Here is a 14,293-nt window from a genome sequence, read left to right as displayed (position 1 = left end):
AAGACTCTGAGGGAGAGCCCAGAAATACTTGGTGAATTCATGAACAGATGATCAGCAGCACTGAATCCAGCACTTTCAGGCTCTGTGACCTCAGCTGTGATGCCTCATGTTTCGCCGTCAACTTTGCAATAAAAGAGAATCTCTGACTCTCAGGGAAAACAACAGAGGCAGAAGATTTGATGCTAGCTTTGCTGAGCAAGTATGAGCAGTGGGGCCAGCTGTTACCGGAGATATGCAAATTATTATTCAAGGTATAAGTTGGATCCAGTTTTAGTGTTTGGTGCGTCTAAGTGAAAAAGACACCAAAGTCCTAATCAGTAGAGGAGATGTTCTTTCATAAGGTTGCGAGGCAAGACAAAAATGGTCAAAATAAACTTCAAATGACTTCTAGCACCGGGCATGAGTCAGAGGATTTCTAACACTTCACATAGTGTAAGGATCGTTTCCTCTATAATTGGTGGAATACCCCATAAGGTGAAAAACTGACCTAGCTGGGAGGTGTGCAGGCCTTGACTGGACCTCCTCCTCCTGTCAGCTCTGTGCTCCCAGGCCTCACAGCTGGTCTCCCCGTTGGAAGAATTGGAACTCAGTGTCCATTCCGCTGGGATGCTCTTGTCGTGCTGCAGGGGGGTCCTGGGGCTCTGTGGACTGTGCGGCGTCCGGTGGCCACTCCTCTCGCGCCGGTTTGGCGGCGGTGGAGTCAGGGGCAAGGGCTTGAGTTCTTGGTACTGCAGAGCTAAATCCAGGAGCGGTCTTGGGAGCGGCTCAGAGGTGGACAGTGAGATGAGATCGTCCACTACTGGGGGGTCTGAAATGAGGGGCTTAGGGGAGGAGATCTCCAGTTCGTAGGTGGTGCGTTCATCTAGCGATGGGGGGTTAGTCCGAGGGGGCACCCTTGGTGGCATATCAAGGCAGCGACCCAATCCTACTGAGGCCAGGAGGGAGGCACCCCCGAGCAGGGCCTGATGCGTGCCCTTAATCAGGCCACTGTGGGAACCCCTCTCAGGCCTGGGGGAGCCAGCTGGGGAGGAGCCGCCTTCCTCGCCCGAGTCTCCCTGAGGTAGAGGAAGCCGCAGGCTGTTCTTCACTGAGGAGCCTGCAGAGAGAGAAAAATGATTTTTTTAAGTTTTAGAAAGATAGAGAAGAAGAAAGAGACAGAAAAAGAACACTCAGTGCTTTTATTATTCATTTAGCATCTATTTATAATTCACACCCATGCCAGTGTGAATTATAACACCAGCTAATGGAAGTTGCAACTGGCATTTAGGAAAGTGATGGAGGGCTCCGGTTACCGTTCTGTGCAGTGGGAGGGGTGGGGGTGGAGGGTCTGTACTCCTCAAAGTCGTCCTTGGAGTCTCCGTTCTCATTGCTGTCTGACCCCAGGAGCTTGGCTCTCATCGAAAGACTGAAAGCGACACAAAATTAGGAAACACTGAAGCATGCTGCTGAACTAAGTTGAGTCCTTGTAGAGCCTAAATGTTCACATGTTAAAGAAAAGGCTGTACCTGCTTTCTTGTGGACTGAGGCGCAGCACTTTGGGGCTTTTGGGACTTTTTGGGCTCTGGGGCCTCCAGTGGGGACACAGCCTCAGGTCTCCATTGGATTGTTTGAGAGAGGACGCCTCGAGAGGCCAGACTGGGCTCAGCCCGAACGACCTGCTGTTGTCACTGGGACTGACTGCAAAGAAAAAGGGAGAAAAATATAAGCGGGCACATTATCAGTATGCATGCCACCCGGCTGTATTCTAATGAGGTGAGTGAGGCATTTTTTAAAAGGCATCTTTCACAACAACAACAATTAAGGCAGGCCCACACTCGTCTCCGACACGGTGACATTTAACTGACCCATGGCTACATTTCATGAAACTTCAACAAGTTCTCTTCTAAATTGTGTGATGATGACGTCATTATAGGGGATACAGTCTATTGGGCAATGTCAGAATGGTTTACAGAGCAGGAGGTGGAAGGATGTAGGAGCATATCTTACTCCAAAATCAGTAGGTACTGTATACACAGGTTTTTAAACTGGCTAAAAGAAAGGAGGGATGCTGATTGAATCCATTGCATACAAAAGTCAGATGTTAGTGGGTTTCTGGACCAATTGAAAAGGGACTTAAGAGAAGATGACAGGAAGTACAGTGTGCAAATAAAAGCTGTGAATTTCAAATAGCGTTCACACTCTTTACCTCCCCACCGCTTGGCACGTGCTCCAAACACAAAGCAGGTGAAAATTCAGTCATGCACAGACTGGGCGTCCTGCCACAACACCTTGCACTCACACATTTTTACCCTCACACCCCCAACAAAGCCAAATGGAACCTTCTCGACACACAGGCTGACACGTTTGACAAAGGAAGGGACAAAAGTGGAGAAGAGAACTTTAAAAAACTTTAAATCTATTGTTTTTATTTCACAGACTTCTGGCGCTATTATTCCCAATGATTCCCTCGCTCGCTCCTGTCAATTCCATTGCGGCTTCAGAAATTGCAGCTATGCTCTCTGAACGGACAACTCGTTCTGTTTCAATTGGCCTGTACTACAATCGCGGCGTGGCTCGTGCACTTTGCCTCCCATCTCTCTCTGACACAATGTTTCTCAAAGCATCCACAGAAAGTCAGTTGATAGTGTCAGGGTTGCAATTTCACCAATATCAAACTGGGGCTTGAAAATAGAAAAAAACCCAGCATTTCCTCTGTAAACACTCCCTTCCCTTTTGCAATTTGTCCGCTTTCATGTCATCATCTTTATGTTTACATGGTTGTAATGTTTGTGTATATTTCCCCATTAGCTCATCTACTCATCATAGGCCCCTTGTTGCATTTCTACTTCCGTTATACATTATTAACAAAGGTGATATTCATTTGCTGCTACTTATCAAACAAACATCTGTGCAAATTGCAGATCTTGATCCGTTGTAATGTTTACTTTGTTCACCGTCTTAGTATTAGCATGCAATCGTCAACTACAGCTGAGGAGGTTATGTGTCCATCTGCATTTGATTGCTTGTTAGTGAGTTTGACAGGATTATTAAAAAAAACCTCTCAACTGGTTTCCATGATATTTTGTGGAGGGCTGAGGCATGACCCACGGAGGAACTCATTAAATTGTGGGGCAGATCGGGAACTGCACGGAGATCCACAACTTTTTTTCCCCCACTTACTTTCTCAAGTATCAGTGCAGAGATTATTAAGAAAATTGAGAGTACTATTGTCAATGTACAAGTGAAAAGTTGTGCTGCTCTGGATAATGATCTGGATTCTGCAATTAAAAGTAAGTGTTTTTAGGGGGTGTTTGTTTTTGTTCAGCTACTCTATGGTAGCACATATTTATTTCGAATATCAGAGAATGGATATTATGACAAAATATGAGCAGTTTGTAGAAAATATCTGTGTACATATATATATATCTAATGCAATACATGTATATGCTGATGATAATAAAGTGGCCAACCAGCCTTGGAGGAGGTATTGGCACTCCACTCTTCGATATGTCCGGAGAATTGGGTTGAGACTTTCTGCAGAGTTTGCCTTTCGCATTTTACACAATGCAGCAAGAGGTTCTCTGCTCAGACGCCCTCGCAACAACACAGAAATGTGTTCAGGTGACGGCAGGGGCAGCAGGCAGAGGAAGAATGTAATGTATTAATTCTGCTGCAGAGAACACGTGTTGTTGTTTAAATCACATCGAGACAGGCATCAGCCCTTATTACCCAAAACTCTCTCAACAACTTCGTCTGTGTCTTCTATTTGTTTTAAGAAAGTCCAGAGGATCACTGAAATTCAGTGCATATCTGAAAAGCTGCTTAAGTTTTGAGGGTATTTCGTCACAAACCGATGCGTGGGGTGAATCTTAACTAATCATCTATATCTAAGTCATCCTCTGAATATCCAAATTATGTTCCTTCAGGTAAATATTAGGATATTTATCTAAATGAATGAAACTATTTGGGGTGGCGCTTAAGATAAATTGATCAGGACTCTTTTATAAAGGATGGCAAAGAATTGTGCTGTTAAGTGCTTTGAATAATCAAGACTTGAAAAGCCCTATATACATATCTACAGACCATTTATCATTTAGAACCTATGTTAACTTGCACATGACAAATGAGAGCTTGAACTCAGTTTGATCTCAATCAATGCAAGGGCTGTTGAAATATTTAATTCAGGACAAAAGCACGGGGTCGACCAACTGACAATGCCTTCATTAGAGCCACACCACTAGCTCAATTGGAGTAATAATGATAATAATAATATGGATAGCATATACAGCAGAGGATGTACGTGCACAGTACATGTAGAAGCCTCTACACCTCAGGTACTGGAGGTGGAATGAGCACCAGTGAGAGAGTAGATAAAACTAACCCTGCTACCATTGCAAAAATAAATGAGGGCAGCTGTAATCATTAGATAACAGTCTACGGAGATGTTCAAATGCTAACTCTTGTACTCCCAAATTAAAATATTCCCTGAAAAAATGTGGGATGATTTAATTCCCTTATTGAATTCAGTAGAATTGGGCAGAATGGGAGACTTGCCCTCAAAGACAATCGCTCTGTAGGTTCTTCTTGTGCCAGCCCCTTCACTAACTTGTGTTCACTGAACAAAAACCGTGTTGAATGGAGCGCTGTGCACTAAAGCAAATCATTCTGGCAGTTCTCTAGACAAATATGTTTGGAAAGCAGCAGCAATAAATCACTGCTTTCTACTCAGAGGGCAAGCATAAATATCCACTAAACACATTTTAATGACTGGCACACTCTTGGCTTAGTGATTGCCATTAAGGGGAGTCATTAGGAAGTAAAGAAAACCAGCCCTCTGTTTAATGAATAAATGAAGCCGACAGATGTTTTGGATTTACTAACCACTTTTACAGATAAATGTTTCACTGCAGTTTGTGCCTTTATGCCAACCCCCGGTGGTAATTGTTTAGAAAAAAAATCCCTTTCACTGCCTGTTGCTGCACCACAAATTTCCTCTTGGGTTTTGTTAAGACGGCCTGTGACCTACCGCCTCCAGTTTCCCTCAGAAGGAGGCTCGATCTCGGGGCGTGTGTCTGCGAGCCTGACAAGCGGAGGAGCATTGTAAATCTCTGCCACTGCTGCAACCCTTCTCAACCCCTTCTCCTGCAGCAGTGAATTCCTCCCAGCATATTTTTAATTCAGTCAACCGCACTGTAGCCACTACATGCATATAAAAACTGGGGAGCGTTTCTGCATGGAGAATACAGCTCCATGGCTCCCCCCACTGCAGCGCTGGGCTAACTGCAGTCGGAGTCAGGCTGCAGTGGGAAAGAAAGCTGCTGAGAGGAAGTCAGATAATATTTGGACTGGAACAGACTATTGAAAAGGGAAAAGGGTGTGTGTGTGTGTGTGAGTGAGAGAGAGAGAGAAAGCATTAAGCCAGGGAAGGGTAGAGTGAACAAGAGGGGACCCACTGGGAAACAGGGGAAGACAAAGAATTCGAGTGGGCGGTTGAGAGCACATGAAAGAATATTTGAAAACTGAAATTGAGATGTAATGTTGTAACAGAGTCTGTGTGTGCATGCAACAAGGCCAGAGATAAGACATTCTTTGTTTTTTCCAAAATCTCTCTGGAGGCTCACACACACACATGTGCATCCAGGACAAAAAATGGCTGCACTCACGTTGGATTGCACGGAAACGTGGGCCGAAGGAGGGCGAGGAGCCTGAACCCAGATCAGGAGAGTTCCGCCTCTTCTCCAGGCCGGGGGATGCTTGCACTGTAATCTTATGGATGAAGTCTGCAACAAAAACAAACAAACACACACACATTTATATATATATCCATTCCAGTCTGAATGTCGACGTGACCTTGGGCTGGACAGTGAACCCCAAATTGCCTGAGCTGTATCATCGATATGCGGGTTTTGAGAGGTGCTGTATGAATGTGTGTGGGAATGTGCCTTGTAGTGTAAAAGCACTTTGAGCGGCCGTTGTCAAGAAAAGAGCTATTTAAAGGCCATCCATTTTACCATTCCATTTACACACAACTCTGGGTTTCCTCGCTCGACTTCACATTCATACACGCCAAAGAGCTGTCAGCTGTTCTGAAGGTTGCAACACTTGTGTTTAGGTTCCTTATTTCTCCCAAAAAGCCTTAACTGGCTGTCACGGCAGTTTCAGAGTTCTCCGGTAGATTCAGAGCAATGCATTTTCAAATCTCAAATCCTTACGTTACATGGCTAATTTCTGTTAAGGGATCGAATGGCACGTAACTGCTAGCCAAGAGGTAAAAGAATGCTGCTGCCACAAATACTACTGCTTATAACAAGCTGCGTAGCTTAAGTGCTTATTAAGGCTTAGTTCCATTTAAGGGCACTAACGTTAATTTAGGCAAAGATATCAGTCAATTCAAAGGGAACAAACTTAGGCTTTACTAACAGTCACCAACGCAGCCAGGAGGGAAATTATAAAATAAATTATTCTCTCAAATGAATGTGCATGTGAAACATCAATTCCCTTGAAGCACTAAATCATGTTCTTAAATTGCATATTTACCGACATTATCAAGTGCAGTGGTCTATAGTGAGGACAGAATGAGATATTGCTATTAATTTGAGGTACAGAGTTAATTGTGTGGTTTGCCGTCACAACTTCATTATTCAACTGCACAGATTGTCCACAAAGAAAGACACACATCAGGCCTTATAGCAGCTCCTGCCATTGGTTAGCAGTTGCTCGTTGTACTCTTGACTGTTTTACTAGCTAGCTAGCAAAGTAAGATCATCTCAAAAAATGTTGTTTAAGTCCTAGAATGTATGTAAAGACATGTACATGACAGATCCCCAAAAGTGAAGCCAAAGGACGGCCCACCTGGTGGCTGTATAGAAGTATAGGTCATAAATCCCTCCTCCTCCATGTTAGTGTATGGGACATGGCCCAAATCAATACACACATCAAATTTATCCAACAATCATTTCTGTCATGTTTATTAGTTCTTATCACACTGATGTAGGTCCATGGTTTATTTTTTCGATAAAAACTGGGCGAAATGTCATGATGGACAGCTGAGTCTGACTCGTGATTGGTCCAGTGCATTTATCAGCAGGACCCAATACCATGGCTGAATCCCCTGATGGCTACAGCCTAGACTCTGTCTCCAAATGAAGTCAAAAGTGTGAGATAACAGCGCTGCTCTCTACTATATTTTGGCTTCATCTCTTGATATTGTGAGGAAATGGAGATAAGTTGTCCATCTTAATATAGAGTCTATGGTTCCAGTTAACTGAGACAACTCCAGCCAAAACCTGAGCTACAATTTTACGTTAGGACTTCATATAATTTTACTTTTACTTCAAATGTGCCACAGCCACACACCAATGATGCTATCACTCTATTTCTCGCAAAAATGATTTGTTTCTATTTATATTTACCCGCTATGTAACCATGACTGAGCCAAATTTGCAATGCTACAGAAAAGCCTCAATGTCTTTTATCCTTGAATCTTCATTCTTTCCATTTCTTTTCCTGGCTCTGATGTTTTTACTCTAGCCTTTTAGCACAGCCTTGAGAGCATACCACCCTGCACTTCACTACAAATGCTGTCCGTGAGTGTGATGAAATAAAAACCATTTGAATCCTAATTCCTAAAAAACAAAACAAACTGGTCACGTTCTTATTCATTTCAACTTTTTGAGAATATGTGATAAACCAGAAGTTACTCCAGAGGGGGCAAAGAGCGGGACTGAACCGGATGAAGTTAAATAATAATAATCATTGGTGTAAATAGGAAAGGAAGGAAAAAAAAGGTCAGAAGTACAATAAAAAGACTAGGGAGGAGAAGAACAGAGAGACAAAGAGCAAGAGAGAGGGAGAGAGAGAGAGAGAGAGAGAGAGAAAGAGAGAGAGAGAGAGAGAGAGAGACAGAGAGAGGCCAGAGTATCCATAGACAGGAAGTGTAGAGGCGTGGTTGGCTCACTCTCCCCTCTCATCAAACCCCCACCACATCACTGCCCCACTGCTGCTGGGAAAGGCCTAACCACAACACACACAACAGACACAGAAACACACACACACACACACACACATTCACGCATGCTTGCTCAGCCCAAAATACACTCGCACACACTGAACCCCAGTGGATGAGAACTGCAGCGGCCCATGTGACTTTGTGATAGTCGAGGATACATAAGGAGCAGCAGCCAGCTCAGTGTGACAGGGAAAACAGCAGCAACAACAGAGCGAGTGGGTCAGTGTGAGATCAACGCTTTAGCTGCATCTTTATTGTTAAGTTAAGTTATTGCATTTTTTGTGCTAAAAACATAAGAAAACAATTTAAAAGTTATTACATATATGCAGCACCAAATATCATGAGTCCAGCCCTGCAGTAAAGCTGAGCTACAAAACAGTTGCACCACAGAACATCCCCCCCCCACACACACACACACACACACACACTTCCTCTTCACTGTTCTCTTGCATTTTGTTTTATTTTTGTTGTTGTTTTTATTGCTTGTTGAGTCTGAGCCAGTAATGGCTATTGGAATAGGATTTCTCGTCAAGACTGCAGGCTGACACAATCCGGCTGTATTTGTTTGGGACTGAACAAATCAAAGACACTTCAAACAAACACCGACACATTCAGACACACACCTTGGGGCATGCTGATCTTCTCGCCATTCTTGCTCTTGAGCTTGTGCTTCTTGAAGGTGCCCTTCCTCTTCTTGACATTAGGCTTCTCCTGGTTCTGGTTCAGGTGGTGGATGAGGAGGCTGAGTTCGCGCTCGAACACGTCCTGCTCCCACTGGGCCAGCTGCTGCTCGCGCTGCCGCAGGAACTCTTCATGGGACTTCTGCTCCAGAGCCGCTCGCTTCAGCTCCTCCTCGCGGCACCGCAGCTCCTGATGGAGGAGGGGGAAGCTGTTTAATATTAGCAGGGCCCAAATCATGCATGACTGAGGAATTGCAGGTTTACGGTCCCCTCGCCTCCTGGGTGACAGTGAAGTTGATCGCAGGGAAACCTTTCATCAATATTAATGGCAAGATGACGAGCAGCTTCTGTTTGATATTTTATTTGATGTCACACAGATTAGTGTTTGATCTAAAGTGTTCCCTATATGGGCTCCTCCTCCAGGGTCCTTACATTAGATACTGTTCCAACCAAATAAAAACAAAGATCAGAGTAAAAAATGAACATCCAAAACTAAAATTTTTTTTTTGATGTGCCGTCTGTGGAGATAAATTACAAATGTATGAATGTAAAAGTGTATTGGCGCAAAGATTATTGCTATTTCAATTTATTTATTTGTATATTTGTCTAGTGATGCATTTTACATTTAACAGTTTGATATTAGTTAAAGTGACTTTCTAGGTAAAACTGTAGCAATAATATACTCCCATGATACTTTTTAATGGATTTATCTATTAAAGGTAGAGTTGGTAATTTGTTTCTGAAACACTTCATGTCCCAATAGCATTATAAAATAAACGATAAAACGCTGTTGTCTGTGGCCGTTTTTTGCACTCATTAAGCATGACTAGAGTGTTACACCAGAGAGGAGATAGTCACGATAAGTCAGCTTCTAGCAGGAGATGAGAAATCTGCGTAGCTGAATGGATCGCAAGGATCATTGGAGAAAACCTGGTACGCGAGTGGCTCGCACGGTGCCTCTTACCTTCTCTTTAGCCCGGAGTTCATCAAACATGTCCTTGATCTCCAGTTTCCAGTCCTCCTGCAGGGAGTGGAAGGAGTCCTGTGGCATCTCTTCCTTCACCTGCTGCTCCAGCGCCGTCAGCTGGGCCAGGATGGAGCAGAAGTTGGGTCTCCGGTGGGGGTCCTGGTCCCAGCACTCTGTTACGAATAGAGCAAACAGTCAGACAGCGGGTTCTACACCACACACCAGCACTCTTTGGGTTATTATCTGTACAGTTGCATAGGTTTCCTCACAATGAGAAACAGATATTAAGGAGTTTTATGTTGGAACAACTCTAATCCTCTGTGTCTTTAAATTACTATAAGATGTATTTAGTTCGGTACCAAGTTGGAAAATGTTGATTCCTCAAAACAAAATGGAAAAATCTTGCCTCCACTACAGTTTCACTTCTTTGGACATTTGTCGTGAATCAAGGGACGTGAAAGAAGGAAGTCACTCAGTGATTCACCAAAATCCTCACAGACACTGATCTGCACTGGAAACAGACCAATTGTATCACCCATCAGGAGTTGGTTATTTCTGTTAATTGAAGGAATATTCTGCAGCAACACCTGTCGTTTGTATTTTCCCACACATTCCAGACATGAGTGTGAGCCGGTGTGAACATCTGGAGTCAGATTGATCGCTCACTCAAAGTGTCATGCTCTATTAACTGGCTGTGAGGGTTTTCGCATAATTTGCTGCAACACTTGGGGCCTTACAAGCAGATCAAAAACCAATCCAACAATTAATTAATCCTCTGAGGTGGCTATCGGGGGTTTTTGTGCACTGATCTCCTCTATGAATACAGTGGTAGTAAAACAACAAGTGGGGCCAAGTGGAAAGACTGCACACAGCGTCTGCTTCAAAGCATCGTACGTTCGGTACAAACCAGTAAACATGTTAGGAGGTGCCCAGGTGACATTTCTTTTTAACTTGAAACTAAACAAGGGAAGAGCACAAACAGTTACAAACACGCTGGTGGCCCCAGCACGACACACTTCCCCTGCACAGTCGAGTTATTAACATACAGGAATTTGTTTGCTCAATTTCAACCCAGCTTTGGGGAAATGGAAAGAGGGCATGCCGGGGACACCAACGATAACACGCAGGGGGACTCGCACACGCCACCGAACTGAAAGCAGCGTTGGCACGAGGGCATCTGGTGACATCGCTACACACACGAAAGGTGCGCACCCCCACCTGACATGAGCTGAGCGAAGGGTTCGGGGCACGTGGAAGGGATGGGCAGCGTCAGCTTGTTGACCGCGACTCCGTAGGCGACAGCGAGTCCGTCAATCCCTTTGTACGGGGACTCTCCTGTTAGCAGCTCCCACAGCAGAACACCGTAGCTGGAGGGGGTGGGGGAACACACATGAGACAGAATTAGACACAGTATATCATTTCACAACACGCATCATTATGCAGTATTTTGTAACACATATAGGTCTGAATTCTTTGGAATTGATGATACACTGGAAATTCTTTGAATCAAGCTGCTGCAGTGTCACTGTACTAAACACGATATAAGTACACACTCACACCAGGGTTCATACACATTTTGACCAATGGATTTCCATGACTTTTCAATAACTTTAAACCAAATTTCCATGACAGAAAAGTTTGTGAAATCTCGGTGTATAAGCGAAAAAGTGACAAAATGTAGTATTAAAATTAACAATGAGAATTCTAAGGCACCTAGTATAACATAAATGACACAAAGCCAAGTGTAGCTGCTTATATTTTGGGCGTATTTCTTTATAAGCATATGAATTTTTTTAAATATGAATATAACAAATTTACATGACTTTTCCAAAACTTTTAGGATTACATTTTTTCCCCATGACTTTTCCAGGCCTGGAAAAACACATTTTAAAATGCCATGACTTTTCCAGGTTTTCCATGACTGTAGGAACCCTGACACACACACAGACATTGGAGGCCACACAATGGGAGCAGCACTGTGTCCCAAGAAGTTGAAGCTTGGTGCAGGACATGGATCTCCCACACTGTCAATTAGCCCTCGCCCGGACCCGACCGAACGCGCAGCGGAGGCTCGCTAAGTGGAGAGCTCAGGCCGCAGCCCTTTTTTATTTAGTTCTTTAATTACTACTTCCACACACTGTGACTGTGCAGAAACGCTGAGCGCCGGCTCGCCCCGAGGCGGTCGTCGTCTCCGCGTGGCAGCTCTGGAGACGGGCGGCCATGGACAAATGAGAAAGAGTGCTAGAACAAAGATGACCCTTCATTTTCAGAGCAGGGCCGCCCCGCCTGCTACTCGTTCATTTCGTCGTTCTCCAGATTGAGCAGTGATTGCTGTGAGAATGAGGTGCCGTGGGTTTGTTGTCGAGAGACGAGGGAGATGGAAAGTGAGAGGATGTACGTGTGAGATAGTGAGAGAGCAAAGAGCCCATTGAAATAGTGAAAAAAAAAAGAACTACACTCTCTTGGGAAAATGGGGTTCTATCAAGTACCAGAAAATTCCTTAAGTGGCTTGCACCAGAGCAGAATCTCTTTTGGTGTTTTCAAGGACGCTTTCAAAGAGGTTCTCTGTCCCGCAATGCTCAATTGGTTTCACATAGACTCTGTATGAGTGTGCAAAGATCCTTTAACGAATGGATGATATGGTCCAAATCCACAGGATTAAAATTAAACCCTGGCATATGAGAGTCACTGCAATAACCACAATGCAGCAAAGCCGTGAATGCATTATTAAGTTAATTCAATATTTATATATTTCCCTGTTGCTGAGTAAGGACGGCCCCGGCTCACTTCATTCCAAATGCAAATTCACATACAGCCCTTAGAAGCCGTCTCCAATCCCCTCTCAACAAATCACAGTTGTTTCGAGTCATTATTGTGAAACCACAGACCATAGTTGAGGGACTCTTCTGCCTCTGTGTAGATGTGGCCAAAAACACATACAGATAGGAGCGTGTAGACACACACACACACACACACACACACACACACACACACACACACACACACACACACACACACACACACACACACACACACACACACACACACACACACACACACACACACACACACACACACACACACACACACACACACACACACACACACACACACACAGAACTATTCCCAGATAAAAAGCTGTGGTGTGGTCTGGTGTGTGGCCTCCTCCTCTGTCTATGCCGGGGACAATGGGACAGTGTGCAGCACACATGTCCCACAACAAAGCACAGAGCATGTCTTTGAAGAGACGCCATCACATGGCTGCGGCGGCCTCACTGCAATCCATCACTGCGTCCCTGAATCTCTTCATCACTGCCCCCCCCCCCCCACGCCCCCCAACCCTCGCTTCTCTGCACTTTCACCCTTGCCCCTCTTTTTCTACCACTTAGCTGAAGAACTGCAAATAATTAGAAGACGATCTTGAACGTACATTATTTAATGGCGCACCTTTATGAAGTTGAAGACTGCCTGTATCTTTTTTACTTCAATATCCCTTCCACGGGCATTTGCCTGGCCCCTGAACCTTCCATTAAAGTGTTTAAAAGCAAACACACACAGTCCGCTAACAACTCTCATCAGACTATTAAACTGTAGCTCAGTTTTCCAATGTCAGGAGGCTAACTTATTTTCTGATTTGATAAGAATGAAGCTGTTATGAATGTGACCTTTTGGTTAAAAGATGTCACAAGATCATGTTAGAATAGTGGCTCTCGAAACTTAACCACCTTAATGCAGTCCCTCGCTGTATGTTTAGTGAGATATGAGCGGTGTCAACCTTCAGAATTAAAAGTATATTTCCCAAAATGTGAAGCTATTCCTTTAAGGGGCCATGACTCAAACCATACCCTTTTCTCAGGAGTTATTACGAACACAGAAGGCTTTTGATTACCCAAATACCTTGCGAGCACACCTGCACTCACAATAAAAAAAAAGTCCTGGATTTGGTTCATCGGAATTCCATTGTAAATTCCATGGCAGCTAAATATCGCTGTGCTTCACACACACACACACACAGACAGACGCACACACCTCCAGACGTCGCTGCCCTTGGAGAAGGTGGAGGACTTGATGACCTCCGGGGCCATCCAGGCGTAGGTGCCGGCGGTGCTCATCTTGGTGGTCTTATGCCACTCCCTCGCCAGGCCAAAGTCGGTGATCTTCAACGTCAGACCCTCCATGCACTCGTTCTCTATGGGCTGAGCCAGGAGAACTGATGGACACAGAAGAAAAAATATACAATCAGTGATTACAAACGACAGGAAATGAATCCCTGCAGACACGTTCGACACTGTTCTTGCTCGAAACTGAGAAAACTAGAGACACACATTCTCCATGTCTCTCTCACTTCCTCTTCCTCCTCTTTGTGGGCCGCTCAAATCCAAACTGACAGTGGCCAACACTTACAAGTATCCTGTTACACAGTTCCCTCACATTAGATTTATCAGGCAGCTCTTTCCCTTTAAATGGCTGAGGGTAACATTTACAGGTGAATGGCAGCCGGGTCATGAAACTAATGTGTTTTCCTACTGTGTATAGCGTGGTTTAGATGGCACCACCCTCAGCCGAGCTGTGTCATCAGCGAACTAGCTCACACGTTAGCCACACAGGCAAATAGAGAGGAAGCACCCTTTTGTATTTATAGAGTCTGGCAACTGCTCT

The 14,293-nt window shown here is 44.4% G+C and overlaps 1 protein-coding gene across 1 annotated transcript in view; it reads right to left on the bottom strand.

Annotated features, from left to right (window-relative positions):
• LOC133949864 (mitogen-activated protein kinase kinase kinase 11) overlaps positions 1–14,293 on the bottom strand; it is a 43,151-nt gene that overhangs the window by 10,376 nt on the left and 18,482 nt on the right. The window contains exons 2-9 of the mRNA XM_062383908.1: positions 13,664–13,844; positions 10,853–11,001; positions 9,632–9,807; positions 8,611–8,857; positions 5,643–5,759; positions 1,506–1,677; positions 1,293–1,405; positions 488–1,096 (exon numbers count right to left, since the gene is read on the bottom strand). Of these exons, the coding sequence (XP_062239892.1) occupies positions 488–1,096; positions 1,293–1,405; positions 1,506–1,677; positions 5,643–5,759; positions 8,611–8,857; positions 9,632–9,807; positions 10,853–11,001; positions 13,664–13,844 (1,764 nt within the window). The remainder of the gene's footprint in view (positions 1–487; positions 1,097–1,292; positions 1,406–1,505; positions 1,678–5,642; positions 5,760–8,610; positions 8,858–9,631; positions 9,808–10,852; positions 11,002–13,663; positions 13,845–14,293) is intronic.

The sequence above is a fragment of the Platichthys flesus genome, chromosome 24, assembly GCF_949316205.1.
Source record: "Platichthys flesus chromosome 24, fPlaFle2.1, whole genome shotgun sequence".
Lineage (NCBI taxonomy): Eukaryota > Metazoa > Chordata > Actinopteri > Pleuronectiformes > Pleuronectidae > Platichthys > Platichthys flesus.
Note: the sequence above shows the minus strand (reverse complement) of the source record. Positions and strands in the feature narration are given on the sequence as shown.